This window comes from Lithobates pipiens, unplaced genomic scaffold (assembly GCF_037356315.1).
Source record: "Lithobates pipiens isolate NorthernLeopardFrog02 unplaced genomic scaffold, aLitPip1_a1.2 Scaffold_10, whole genome shotgun sequence".
NCBI classification, from domain to species: Eukaryota; Metazoa; Chordata; class Amphibia; order Anura; family Ranidae; genus Lithobates; species Lithobates pipiens.
Window position 1 is genome coordinate 182,479,880 of NW_027507686.1, and position 15,403 is coordinate 182,495,282.

General features: G+C 40.6%; 1 protein-coding gene across 20 annotated transcripts in view; it reads right to left on the reverse strand.

Annotated features, from left to right (window-relative positions):
• Positions 1-15,403, reverse strand: part of LOC143935989 (uncharacterized) — a 103,588-nt gene that overhangs the window by 44,233 nt on the left and 43,952 nt on the right. For all 20 annotated transcript variants that reach the window (XM_077460260.1, XM_077460268.1, XM_077460401.1 and 17 more), the window contains exons 25-32: positions 14,347-14,457; positions 14,023-14,202; positions 13,705-13,944; positions 12,133-12,289; positions 11,912-12,040; positions 10,647-10,800; positions 9,437-9,474; positions 6,390-6,593 (exon numbers count right to left, since the gene is read on the reverse strand). In XM_077460260.1, coding sequence (XP_077316386.1) covers positions 6,390-6,593; positions 9,437-9,474; positions 10,647-10,800; positions 11,912-12,040; positions 12,133-12,289; positions 13,705-13,944; positions 14,023-14,202; positions 14,347-14,457 — 1,213 coding nt within the window. The remainder of the gene's footprint in view (positions 1-6,389; positions 6,594-9,436; positions 9,475-10,646; positions 10,801-11,911; positions 12,041-12,132; positions 12,290-13,704; positions 13,945-14,022; positions 14,203-14,346; positions 14,458-15,403) is intronic.

Genomic DNA, 15,403 nt, shown 5'->3' on the forward strand with positions numbered 1-15,403 from the left:
AAGTGCTAATAAATAAATGGATTATAAACACTAATAATAGTCCAAAATATTGAGGAAAGTATGCACCATTTCATAAATCCATATACGTGAGTTTCTCAGTAGCATAAACCACACAGAGGGCACTGAGACTTATTCCCATAAGCAAAGAAGAACAATGAATTGAATCCAAGTCTGGGCTCTCAGAACTCTCACCTCCACTCTTTAGTTATAACCGCATCAAGTATAAGTGAATCTTCAGTTCCCCCTATTATCCACCACCAGGGGGTCTTCCACTGTTGTACTTTACAGCTTGATAACGTGGGCACATGGGCTAGACTACCAGGGGGCCATCCATCCCTGCAGCAGATGTATTAAACACCAGGCAGCTACCTCCACAAAAATATGTCACTCAATAGAAAACAGAGGGAGGGGGAAAAAGGCTCCAATAGTGTAGTATTAAAAATGAGAAAGTGGTCTAACCCATGTGCCCACATTATCGAGGTGTAAAGGATGGATTTATGGCATTTATTATTTTATTTTTTTACTAGTAATAGCGACGGTCTGCAATTTTTATCGGGACTGCGATATTGCGGCGGACAGATTGGACACTTTTTGGAACCATTGGCATTTATACAGTGATCAGAGATAAAAATAGCCACTGATTACTGTATAAATGTCATTGGCAGGGAAAGGGTTAACACCAGGGGGCGATCAAGGGCTTAACTGTGTTCCCTGAGTGTGTTCTAACTGTAGGGGGGATGGGACTGACTAGGGGAGGGGGGAGATTGGTGTCCATAATTAGTATGAGCACACGATCTGTCTCCTCTCCCCTGAGGGAACCGGGACTTGTGTGTTTACAGACACAGATCCCAGGTCTGGCTCTGTCACGAGCGATCGCAGGTACTCGACGGTCATCGTGCCCACTAGGCACGTGCATTATGTCACGTCTTAAAGGAGCAATGTACAACATTATTTTAGAAAGCATTTGCAAAGATTTTAGCTAGCTGTGAGCAGCTTTACGCCTTTTAGGCCCCTTTTACATGAAGGGTCTGATCAGGTCCACCTGTCACAATGCCTGTCCTAATTGGACCCTCCATTCAGTCCTATGAATCATTAGGTATAAACACAATTGTTTCTGTTTACACCCACCTTCCTCCAATCAGATCGAGTCCACTTAACAAAAAAAACTGAAAGGGATCCGTTCCTCTCTGCCTAGGAGAATCAGATCAGAGGGCAGTTGGAGGTAAACTAACAGCGCAGTCCTTTTACATCCAACCACCCAGAGAGCAGAGCAGACTCTGTCCTGCTCTGCTCTGATCAGCAGGGGATCAGCATACAGATTACCTGCTGATCAAATTGGAGTTCAACCCATGTGAAAGGGGCCTAAAGCACGTTTTAGCTTCTGCTTCAGAAGATTTAAAGCCAAGTTACCCAATCAGTTTAAATCTGCTAAATACATTTTAGGTGCATTGAAACAATTGGAAATCAATGTCTTACAGTGTGTTTTATTTCCAAAGCATCTGCATCCTATGTAGAATAGCCCTGCCACCAGTTACAAAGTGTCCGTACTGTCTATTGGGAAGAAGTGGTCTCCTTGCAGAGGTCTAACACGCCCTTACTGAGTCAGAACTATAGCTCCAAGATCTAAACAGGTGGTGTCCCAGACCTCTGCAAAGAGATTACTGTTTGTCCACAGACTGCCCACAAGCTTCTCTACTCAGGCTATGTCCCCTTCTTTTTTTGAAGCACCTGGAATGTATTTGGCTCATTTAGGCTGGGTTCACACTGCAGCAGTTTATGAGAACGGATGTGATTTGCACCGCACTGCAGTGCAAATCACATCCGATCTCTGTGCGATGCGAGTTCAGCCATACAGATAGTATGGCTGAATTTGCATCGCACACGGCCCAAACTCGCACAGGGCGCTTTTTTTGGTCTGCAGCAGAATCGGATCACATGGGTGTTCACACCATGCGATCCAATTCCTGTCCGAGTTTGCAGATCGCACTGCGATTTGCGAACTGATCTGGGGGTGTCATTAACGTTTCACTGACACTCCCAGCAGTTCGCATAGGGCAGTGTGAACTGCCGCCGGGAGGTATGCGATGTGGGAACCCGCAGCGGATTCGTGGCGTTCCCGCATCGCTGCAATGTGAACCCAGCCTTAAACTGGAAATTCAATTGTGATATTAAACCCTCCCTTTTTTAACCACTTGCAGCAATTATTTAATCACTTACTGAGTTGCGGGTTCTTTATCTTTTAATCCTTGTCAATGTTTCAGTTTAAGCTTATGCCATGACCACTGTCCCAGTTTCATGTTTTAGGGTGGATCCTTTCTCTTGTAGTGTCCCTTGCAGAGGTCTTCCTACATTATGCGCTCCAATAGAAGCACATAGCCCTATAGCCCAGAATGTCAAGACACTTCCCCCTCCATTCCCTTCTCCAAGCTAACTGACTTGTGTAAAGTTTGGACTGTCCACTGTTTACTCCTTCTTATAAAGACTGGAGGTTCAGGAAAGCAGCACTAAAAGTTGTAAGCTGCAAATACTGGGGTACACATTTTAACAAAAAGATTATTGGTGAATGTATATTTTATTGAGCTCAATGTGTTAAATAAAAAAATGCTGGGGGTTAACACTACTTTAAACACTGATCATAATTGGCAACTCTAGCTATCACATAAACATGCTGCTTACATGCTTCAGTAAGCCTCAGCACTAAATGAAGGCTTCAACCAATCTCCTTGAAACCTGCTGAAACCTTAGCAAATATTTTGTAATAGCTTGCTCTCCACATTGCTCTTTGTAAAACTGAAGCCTGTAGGGCTGTTTTTCTGGCAGAACACGCTGTTCCAGCACCTCTGCCAGACATGTTTGGTGAGACTGTGAAGCAGGGTGGCCACCACATGAGGTGGCGGCCACTACATGAGGGGGTGGCCACATATAGTTCCAGCTGCAGTTTAGCTGAGACAGTGGAGGGTGGAGTGATATCATCTACACTCTGCCTCTCCCTGCAGACTGGATGCTCCTCTTGGCAACAGCCACTCTTGGAGCAGTGTGGGGAGAGAGAGTGCACGTACAACACATATAGCCTGACTGCAGAGAAGCTGTGCAGCCTTTGTTAGTAAATTGTTCATGCAGGATGGGGCTTTGTAATGCTGCTTGGATATGGGTCTATAAGTATTTCTGAGCTGGGTTTGGGCTGTCTCTAAGCTGTGTCTCTGAGCTTGTTGTGGGGCTGTCCCTGAGCTGGATATGGGGCTGTCCCTGAGCTGGATATGGGGCTGTCCCTGAGCTGGATATGGGGCTGTCCCTGAGCTTGTTATGGGGCTGTCCCTGAGCTGGATATGGGGCTATCTCTGAGCTTGTTATGGGGCTGTCCCTGAGCTGGATATGGGGCTGTCCCTGAGCTGGATATGGGGCTGTCCCTGAGCTAGATATGGGGCTGTCCCTGAGCTGGATATGGGGCTGTCCCTGAGCTGGATATGGGGCTATCTCTGAGCTTGATATGGGGCTGTCTCTAATCTAGGAATGGGGCTGTCTCTGAACTGGGAATGGGGCTGTCTCTGAGCTGGTTATGGGGCTGTCTCTGAGCTGGTTATGGGGCTGTCTCTGAGCTGGTTATGGGGCTGTCTCTGAGATTGCCATGGGGCTGTGTCTGAGATTGCCATTGGGCTGTGACTGAGATGGCTATGGGGTTGTCTCTGAACTGGGAATGGGGCTGTCTCTGAGCTGCTTATGGGACTGTCTCTGAGATAATATGGGACTGTCTCTGAGCTAGTTATCGTACTGTCTCTAAATTGGTTATGAGACTGTCTCTGAGCTGGTTATGGGGCTGTCTCTGAGCTGGTTTTGGGGCTGTCTCTGAGCTGGTTTTGGGGCTGTCTCTGATCTGGTTATAAGACTGTCTCTGAGCTTAATATGGGGATGTCTCTGAGCTGCACATGGGGTTGTCTGTGAGCTGGCTATGGGACTGTTTCTGAGCTGGTTATGGGGCTGTTTCTGAGCTGGTTATGGGGTTGTCTCTGAGCTGGTTATGGGGCTGTCTCTGAGCTGGTTATGGGGCTGCCTCTGAGCTGGTTATGGGGCTGCCTCTGAGCTGGTTATGGGGCTGTCTCTGAGCTGGTTATGTGGCTGTCTCCGAAATAATATGGGGCTGTCTCTGAGCTGGTTATGGGGCTGTCTCTGAGATAATATGAGGCTGTCTTGAACTGGTTATGGGTCTGTCTCTGAACTTGATATGGGGCTGTGTCTGAGATGGCTATTGGGCTGTCTCTGAACTGGGAATAGGGCTGTCTCTGAGCTGGTTAAGGGGTTGTCTCTGAGATGGTTATGGGCCTGTCTCTGAGATAATATGGGGCTGTCTCTGAGCTGGTTATCGGACTGTCACTAAACTGGTTATGAGGCTGTCTCTGAGATGGTTAAGGGTCTGACTCTGAGCTGGTTTTGGGGTTATCTCTGATCTGGGAACGGGGCTGTCACTGAACTGGTTATGAAACTGTCTCTGAGCTGGACATGGGGCTGTCTCTGAGCTGGTTATGGGGCTGTCTCTGAGCTGGATATGGGGATGTCTCTGAGCTGGACATGGGGCTGTCTCTGAGCTGGTTATGGTGCTGTCTCTGAGCTTGATATTGGGTTGTCTCTGAGCTGGATATTGGGCTGTCACTGAGCTGGTTATGGGGCTGTCCCTGAGCTGGATAGGGGGCTGTCCCTGAGCTGGATATTGGGCTGTCTCTAAGCTGGTTATGGGGCTGTCTCTGAGCTGGATATGGGGCTGTCCCTGAGCTGGATATTGTGCTGTCTCTGAGCTGGTTATGGGGCTGTCTCTGAGCTGGATATTGGGCTGTCCCTGAGCTGGATATTGGGCTGTCCCTGAGCTGGTTATGGGGCTGTCTCTCAGCTGGATATTGGGCTGCCTCTGAGCTGGTTATGGGGCTGTGCTGGATATTTCTAATTTTTTTTTTGCAATTTACTATATTGCGTTTAATTAACAAATTACTTGTATAGCCCCCAAAATTCTTGAATGTTCTCTAAAGGGGCACTAGAGGGAGTGTAGGGGTGAAGACAAGGGGTGGTTCTAGGGGTTGGTAGGGGGTGGAGACAGGTGTAGCCTAGGGGAGGGGGGTGAGTTCCTGCACCTTTTCTCTGAAAAAAAAAAAGCCCAGGAAGCTTGTATGTTGTAAGAGTTGTAAAGGCTGAAGGTTTTTTACCTTCACGCACACCCACTGTGCACACCTATGATTAAAACTGTTTTGGTCTATAAGGGGTATATAGGTAAGAGAGCTGAAGTGGTTAAAAGAGTAAATTTAAGAACATGTGTTCCTTTTTTTTTTTAGGCCTCATGCACACGGACGTTTTTACAGCCACTTTTTTGAGCTTTTTTTGCAGCTTAAAAACGGCTGTCCATGTTAGTCTATGGCTTCATGCCCACCTAGGCGTTTTTGAGCTGCAAATGGCATAGGCGTTTTTAAGCTGTAAAAAAAACCCAGGACCAGTGCGTTCCGTGGCGTGGAGCTAGAGCTGTAAAAACGCGAATCGCGGGAAAACGCGCAAAAACGCGCATAAACGCGCAACATATTTTCTTTTTTTTCTGAGTGCTATAGCCAAGAGATGTGTTTCTTAAAAAACGCTACTTAACGCTAACGCTAAAAAACGCGCAAAAACGCGCAAAAACGCCAATGCAAAACGTGGTAAAAATCACGTTTTTAACAACGATTTTTCCAGGCATCGGAGCTAGCTTTGCAGCCAGTTTTTTAAAACGTCCGTGTGCATGAGCACTTATTGTAGATACAGAAGTACCTTTCAAAGTGAAGACTCACAATCTAATCATCACCCATGACTCAGGTGAGAAGTTTTAAAACAGACTGGATCTACAACCTATCTAGACTGAAGGGTAGAACTTACAAATCTTTCCTGTACTGTGGGCAGATTTGATATTAGTAGAGAACCGGGTTAGATGTAATGGCTGGTATGTTTTGCTTGAATCCTCAGACATTGGTATTTGTATTTGTCTGAGATAGACTTCATTTCCTGTCCATATGTTTACCTTTTTTAGCCCTTTTCCTTCCGTGAAATGGTAAATACATTAACCAATAGCAGACACATAAAAACAGCTTTTCACTTTATGACTTACTTTTGCATTGTGCCTGCATGTATGTTCCCATCTCCTTCACAATATCAAGTGCACTCCATGCCGAAACAGAGCAGGGAAATGCACTTGTTTAAGATTAGAAGGAGGAGTCACCGCACACAGGTACAACATTGAACTCCCTGGACAGTGACATGGCAGTTAAGTAACACGCATTGTTTGTTTTTTAACCTTTGCCTTTACCTTTTTATCGACCTTCATGCAGTTTCTCAAACAAATAGCATTTAATTAGAAAGCACGCCCATTAATGTAATAACATTACCTGGAGTGGTTACTGTGGTGGTTGATACAGTAGAGGTGGTAGAAAAGCTGAACACTGTAGTAGGTGCAGTTGTTGTGCAGGGAGTGATACTACCAATGATTTTTTGGTCAATACAGTATGCTACAATGCAGCCTCCCATTCCATCAGTGGTGTTGTAAACAACTTGATTCGACTTGTACATTTTTCCTTCATATACACAACATTCTGCAAAATAAATGCAAATATACTATGAGGAAAGCTTAAAGCAGAATTGCAATGTATGTATATGATACTTTCCCTTGCCCCCCACCTTATCTCTGATCAACATGCATTTAAAAATGTTCAGTCAAATCATTTTGAGACTAAGTGATGTCATTGTTGGGTCTTCTGCTGACCTTTGCAAGGTGGAGTTTAATGGGAGGAGTTGGCAGACTCTCATAAACGTCACATCTCCCTGCCTTGAGCATTACATGAAAGAACACATTTCCTGCATCCTTTAAGACGTGCACCATTGATGTTCACAGACTTTAGTTGTGCAATCTCCTGTTCAGGTGCTCGATTACAATATAAGCAAGTTATTATCAGATTGCCCAGCTGAAGTCCAGCAGCACCCAGTGCCTAGTTGGGATGTATGTTTAAAGGAATGTGGGTAAGGTGTTCTTTTATTTAATGCTCATGAAGAGCATTTCAGTGACTGATTCTAGCCCTAAAGATTACAATCGCATAGGAAAAAGAACAACAAAAGACTGATGATAGAGACTTTGTAAAATTAATTTTCACTTTGCTTCATAAGGGCCTGGATTTATCAACATTTGAGCTTGTATTGATGGGCAAATGCATTTGAAATTAGTATAAGAGGTATTATTATTATTATTATTATTATTGTTATTATTATTATGATTATTCAAAATTCATTGACAGGTACATTTGACCTGTGGTTGCTCTTCTTCTGACCTGCATTTTGCCTACTTCTAAGTTTTATCAACTTGTTTCAAGCTTATTTTGCATTCCTATAGACTTATATTGGGAAAGAAGCAGCTCTAAAGGAAAAGGCCCTAAAAATGAGTATAGTATTTTAAAGTGGTTGTAAAGCCTCAAGGTTTTTCACCTTAATGCATTCTATGCATTAAGGTAAAAAACCTTCTGTGCTGCAGTTCCCCCCAGACGCCCCCTTTTTTCTTGCCTGAGCCCGATCCGATTCAGTGATGTGCATGAGTGCAGTGGCTCCAACCTCATTGGACAGATTGATAGCAGCAGGGGCCATTGGCTCCTGCTGTTGTCAATCAAATCCAATGAAACGGGGGTGGCACCTGGAGTGCCAGCAGGGAACCCCAGAAGAAGAGGATCGGGGCTGCTCTGTGCAAAATGATTGCACGGAGCAGATAAGTATAGGCATGTTTGTTATTTTAATTTTTGAGAAAACGATGATTTACAACCCCTTTAATCTTGTATGTACTGTAATTGTTTGCTTGAGTTTATCTATATTGTTAGTCGCCAATAAACCTTATAAATTATTAAGTGTATCCAAGTCTGAGAGCTGTATTTGCAAATGACAGCTTGGACATTTAAATGCAGGTGATAAAGTTTAGTTTTATAACATCCCTGCCCCCCCCCCCAACACACACTTTTTTTATATGAGTATACATACCTTTTTTTTCCAAGATTTTTCTGTTCAGTCTGTGGATTCACAGGTTGTTCCATTTCTTGTCTAGTGGCGAAAGTGTGCCATCCGTACTGCAGCACGGTACATCACTCACATAATGAAATGTGAGTGATTTCCTGTAGTGTAGTACTCTGCGCCTAATCTATGTAATGACATCCTCGGGGGGGGGGGGGGTGTCTATGACAGTCTGAGCTCAGATCAAGTGGGTGAAATAATGCAGGAAGTCATTCAACCCAGAGAACTGGCATCATCTAGTGACAGAAGTACTGTAATGGGAAAGCTCTGGATTGAAGGTGTGTATTGCAGCAAATTTGGCTTTTTAAAACTGTTGCATATCTTTATAATAAAAAACATATTTTTTTTGTTTTTGTTTTTTTCTAAAGATTAAGTTAAGCTTTTAAAAGAGTATGGGTAAGACCTGAAAGGCTTTGGAAGAATATGTTTTATTTATTACATTGATAGAAATAAACATAGTTCAATCAATTATTCCTGTATTTTCCAAAAGGCTTTCTTATAATTTTATTTTACTTAAGATTGAACTCTCTATATGGTTGTAAGGGTTCCTTTGCCATACATTTTTCTGAAATATGAATTGTGAATCTAGATAAAAAAGATACTTTCAATATAGTAAAGTCAAATTTACCACATAGAGAAATGTATCTGCCCCAGTGTATAGAACTCGAGTGTTAAAGCGGTTTAAACCCAAAACCAGAAATATATTGCAGCTTATCAAAAATAGATGCGGTGGCTGTATTTGTTTTATTTTATTAGATCATCTGGCGAGTAACATGCCTGCACTCTGGGTGAAGGAACACAGGGGTACCTTTGGGCAGCAGCATTGTAAATACAGTTAATCTAGGGGAGGAGCGTGTTAGAGATACTAACAGACTTACACTAACAAATTTAAGATGGACTCCAGCTAACAAGTGAAGAGTCGCAATAACAATTTTATTCGTTTTGGTTTTACCTAAATGAATAAAAGCCGACCATTGTAAACTCCCCTGTAAATGGTTTATCCCATTCCTCTAACTGCTACATATCCTGGGCAGCTTGGTCTGCTGAAAAATAACAGACTTACTTGCAGAATCACGAGGTGGAAAATAAAGGAGAGAAAGCCTAAAAAAGACAATCAATGCAGCCACCACATCTAAGAATTGGTAAGCTTTACTATAATAAATGCTGATTTTTGGATTTATTATCAGTGCAACTCTGGATGAAGGAGCACAAGACACCTTTGAAACTTTTGAAACTTTTCTGTTCTAAAATGTTGATGCTTTATGAGGCTTTTATAACCAAATGAACGTCAGAATGCAGCACAGGCAAAGTTTTCCTTCTAATTTAGTTTAAAAGATCACAATACACTATGTATGAATCAAGAGCAGTATTTTAAGTATGTTAAGCTTACTTTCAGTTGTGCATGCTTTTCCATTCAAGGTACACTTGCTGTAAAATAAAGTAAAATATAAAGTGTTATTTTTATACATACTATTATAACAAATGTTGTATTGCATTTCCTAGACGTTAGTTTTAGATAAGCTCATCATGCACCTTGGCAATTCAAACTGAGCATATGATTAAAAAAGTGTAAGTAGAGGTTACCTTTAGTGAAAACAGCATTTCAAAATAAGATCAAAAGATATAGGTAGCTACATTAATATGAAAGTCTCGATTTTCTGGACCTTGCTCCTTCGTGCTTTCTATTGAGTTCAGATAACATGATCACATTATGTACTAATCAAGAGTGGTAGCTGTATTTTAAAACTTAGGATGCGAAAGGGACAGGGCCAAGATCAACTTGTATTGATGATATAAACCACTTCAGTAACTTATATATTGACCTATATTGATTATTATCACTTAAAGAGGTTTTAAAGTTCAGTCTATGCATAAATATAAGAAACTTTCTGTGTGCAGCAGCCCCCCTCATTCATCCCAAAGGTGTTCTATAGAGTTGAGGCCAGTATTCTGTGCAGGCCAGTCAAGTTCCACTTCCCCAAACTCGCTCATCCATGTCTTTGTGCACTGGTGCACCATCATGTTGGAACAGGAAGGGGCAATCCCAAGCACAAAATTGTCCAAAATGTATTGGTATGCTGACGCCTTAAGAGTCCCCTTCACTGGAACTAAGGGACCAAGCTCAACCCCTTAAAAACAACCCCCCACCATATTCCCCCCCCCCACCAAATGATTTGAACCATTGCACAAAACAAGGTCCATAAAGACATAGATGAGTGAGTTTGGGGAGGAGGAACTTGACTGGTTTGCACAGAGTCCAGACCTCAACCTTATAGAACACCTTTGGGATGAATCAGAGTGGAGACTGAGAGCCAGGCCTTCTTGTTCAACATCAGTGCCTGACCCCACAAATGCGCTTCTGAAATAATGGTCAAACATTCCCATAGACACACTCCTGAACCTTGTAGACAGCCTTCCCAGGAGCTTTTATAGCTGAAAAGGGTGGGCCAACTCAATATTGAACTCTACAGACTAAGACTGGGATGTCATTAAAGTTAATTTGTGTGTAAAGGCAGGTGTCCCAACACTTTTGGTAATATACTGCATTCTATATTCTTGTTTTCACTTTCTCCTTTTACTAAAGAATTTGCAAGTCTTACCATGTGGTGCAGATGCTATCATTACTATTGCGGGGCATGACATCACCAACATTATATACTGTTCCATTAACTGAATAGCAGGGACAAACTGGAACACATTCCATTTTATCCTCATCGAAGAAAGGTCTTTCAGGTGGGCAGTTTGGATAACAACCTGCACAAAGAAACAGAAAAGGAAATGTTTTAAAAAGGTAAAGGAAGAAAAGGAATATCATTTTTTTTACTTTTTTTTACTTTTTTCTTGTATTAAATGCAAGGATTACTTAAGCCAAAACTTAGAAATTAATGGTTGATATAATGGTTGATATAACTGGATGAGTTACATACAAAGTGTGGTTCAGAAGAATGCAGCCATAAGGTTAAGTGTATCATTTTGTAACAACCTGCATATTTATAAAGCAGTGAATGTGCCATTTATCAAAAATCGCAGGTGATTAATCATTTTCTGTAATTCAAAACATATGAGCCACGAAGATTTACCTGGAGAAAACGAAAATCACATTCACTGCTTTATAAATATGCCCAATTTATTTGTTAGTTGAAGTAAGTAAAGTATTAAATTGTAAAGATAAGATGTTGGTTTTGGATTTTTTTTAAAGATCGTTATTTATTAGCATAGAAGGGTATTCCCAACATTTGAATCGCCAATCCTTCAAAAATTAAACAGGCCAGTGCAGTTTGTATTCTGTAAAGTTCCAGTAATTATTTAATAATGATGTATGTCTCTTTATATTCTTCTGTAACATACCATAACATTTTTTATGTGGCATTTTAAAGTGAGAAACAACCTGGAAATACATAACAGCTAGTCAGTAATTTCATTTTGTAGTTCTCCCGTGTTACTGCACTTTTTTATGTCACTATTCACAACAAATGGCATAAGTCTTAAAATACAGACATACTCCATTTTTAAGTACACAATGGGGTTTATTTACCAAAGCTGCAAAGTGCAAAATCAGGCTCACTTCTACATAGAAACCAATGAGCTTCCAGGTTTTATTACTAAAGCTTAATGGAACAAGCTGAGGTTAAAAGCTCATTGGTTTCTGTGCAGAAGTGAGCCTGATATTGTACTTTACAACTTTAGTAAATAAGCCCCATTGTGTACTTAAAAGTGGGGTATGCCTGTATATCATTTCTGCATAGACCATACCAACACTTTTTTTACTGAAGTCATAAACATTTAAAGTATTCACAGAGGTCTAAAACTGAAATGTGTCATTCATTCTGAAGCCACTGGCAATTTACAGTTACAGTATATTTACCTTCCAAGCCTGGCAGGTTGTGATAGCATACACCATTGGGGTTTCTGCAGGTCTTCATGCATTGAGCACCACATGGTTTGTAGTGCCATTCGCACAGCTGTTGCTGATTGTAGAAATCACAGAAAATCGCTGTTGGTTTAAAGAAAATGAAGATTATTCTTAAAAGAATCAATCATATTTAATGATTGTATAGCTTGTACTGAAAATATGAATCTACTCACGGCACATGGTGGGTGTCCTCCAGTTAACACAGACTCCGGCCTCACTACAGGCTTGGGCGTATGCAGCTACAGCAGTACAGAAACACTCACAATCTCCACCAGTATCACAAGCACATGAGTCAGTGACACAAGCATCATAGTACTTATTTGGATTCACCTGTCATTGGAACAATATACAAATTTATTAGATTGGAAGCTACATGCAAACGGGTGCAAATTTTACATTTTAAACAATATCTTTAATATAAGCAATAGAAATGTAAACATGGATTCAAGACAAAAAATATATTTTATATTATTTTTAGATTTATCATTTTTTGTTTAACTAAAGGCTCATATGGAGGTCTAAGTACCAAAGCCAGGTAATATGTGATGCACAAGCCTCATAAAATAAAACACAAACTTCTCTTACATTCCCTGATTGAGCCAAATCCTCCTTCATTTGTGTCTCAAATGCTCCCCCTTCTAGACGCTGCAGCTCACAGTGCGAGGGCTTCAGCAACGAAGTCAGTGCAGTAAACCCGGAAAGCGGTGGAGAAGACTAGTTGTTGCCAGCTGCTGATAGGCAAGCTACAAGCTTGTCAATTAGCACTACAGTGGCACTGCTAATAGCCACACCCACTGCAACATCTTGCCATCACACTGTAGTACAAGCGGGTACAGTCTACATGATAGTGGCAACATTTATAGATAAAGTTGATGCAGGGAATATCCAATTGCCACTCAGGGTATCAGGAAGGAATTCCCCCTACCCGCTGTAAGCAAATTGGATCATGCCTTGCTGGGGTTTTTCGCTTACCTCTGGATCAACTGTGGTTATAGGATTGTATTTATGAGATTATATGATTTCTTTTTATTATTATTGGTTGAACTAGATGGACTTTTGTCTTTTTTCAACCTGACTAATTATGTAACTATGTGACTCTGCTCTGAATTCAGGAGCAGTGCAGCATCATTGCCACACCATCACATGAAGCTGCTTTAGGTGGACTACAGTAGCAGGATCAACAGGTATTTGTGACATTTTTCAGGGAGACTAAAAGAAAACTGTAACTGCAGGTTTACTTATAATTATATGCTGCAGTACAATTTTTTAAGGGAGAAGAAGTACTGTAGGTTTGTAAATAATATTAACACATTATTTATTATCAGGTAAAAATGAAATATCACGGATCATAGAAACGAAATGTTATGTACCATGGAAGTTCCTGGGAGCCAGGTAATATTTAATACATATATTTTTTATATGGAAAGTCCATGGCAGTCCAGGCTCAGAACAAGTGGGCTACATGATGCTGGCTGTGATTTAACTCAGAAGATTAAAAAATGACCAGGCCCAGAATAAAAGTATGGAGGATAACTCCAGATTGATGGTGTGTACTGCTGCAAAAGCTGTTTTTTCTATGGTCTATTATTTTTATTTATTATTTTATTTGCTGGCGCTTTTTTATTTTATTTGCTGTTCAGCTTTAGGGGAACATAACCTTTAAGTGAAGTAAAATTGTGAAAAAAGTTTATATACTTAAAAGAGCATGTAATACTACAGTTGGCTGATTTAAATATAAGACCTACCAGGGCGTGACAATCTGCGAATGCCACACTGGTGAGGATACTGCACTGTTTCTGAGACCAAGCTTTTCTGTACGGGTTCCTAGCACAGGCATCTCCTAAGTCTGTAACATCCAAACAACTTGGAGACTGCTTCCAGCTGTTAGCAAATTCCATCACATCTCCAACTACAGCCAAACCTCTGGTGGTATAGTCATTGACAAAGTTGCCATCGTAGTTACCACAAAGACCGCAGACTTTACCCTAGAAGAAAAAAAAGTATTTATAGAAACCTACTTGTGGATAGACTATTACCAAATTAAATATTTAAAGATGAATTACCTGGAAGCTTGGATCCAACTTGATGTATATGCTAGTTTGCTTGTCCCACACCAAGACCAGACCATTGAGTGCTTCAATCACCATGTAGATACCCATTTGGTGCACCTTGTATGGCACATAATTTCCAGTATTTTGTTGAACAACCTCAAATGTTTTGTCAGCAAGTATGAGTTCATAATTCTGCAAAACAAAAAAAAACAAAAAATGAACTCATAATGGTTTTGTTAGAGTTTTGGGATAGTTTTGCTCTCATCTTAATTATATGTGGGAATACAGGATAAATACAACATTAGTCATATATATTTTGAAAATAAATATACTCACGCCAAGGAAAACTTTAATTGATTTAGAACAGGTGGTTCCAGTGGTACCACATGGGATATTCTCAGTAATGATCCGGAAAGTTCCATTGTTACTGTCACTGCTGCAGTAGTCCTAAATTTCCAAGTGAAGAAGAACATTATAATAGTAATTTTAGTGGTTTAAACTGTAAAATATAACTACGGTAAGCACAACTAGTAAAAGTAAAGAGTACAACATAGTATGGAAATGTCACTATATACTTTACAGACGTTCCTGTAAAAAAGTGCCTTATGTAGTATGAGCAACTTAATATGCACATATTTTAGCCTCTGTATTTACATTGAAGATTTATGTGATATGCAAGGAATCACAGAATTCAGGAAATAGTGAAATATGAATTATACATTTGGACAAATCTGCAAATTTACTGTATTCTTCAAAAGCATGAAACGAATCTGAAGCTTTCTAAACCATATTATTTAATACACATGTAATGTTTTAGTCTTATTATCAGACTTTTTTTGTTTTTGACCCAAAAGGTATTTAAAGTAGAAATAAATGTCTTAAAGTAAAGATCTAAAAGTAAAGAGTGCTAATGGTGCAATTGTCCTGCCTTCCTTAACGTGAACACAATATAGAAGGAGGGACATGTATTAATGCTATTGCTTGTCAAATTGCATGTTTTTTTGGCGTGAAAACATGATCATACAGCCAAATAGCGATCATTCACCTCTTTTCTCTGTTGTACTGCAAAACTACAAGCACTTATTTTTAGGGATGAATAGCAGATTCAGAACTATCACAGAGCTTAGAAATGTTAAGGATCTTTTTTTTAAATATGGTTGTGTTTATTTTTATAGCAGAAAATGTATTATACAAAATATGTATAAAACAAATCTGTTCCTAACTTATTAAAAATAAAGGAAGCCAACAAACTAGCAACCACATACAAACACAGTTTTGATAAATGTCCCTCATTCTCTATAGCTGTTCACAACCTCCAAGCCCTACACTTACACCCTCCCCCCCCCACCAGCATGTTTAGACACTGAAATACTGACCCTGCATCTTCAAGTCT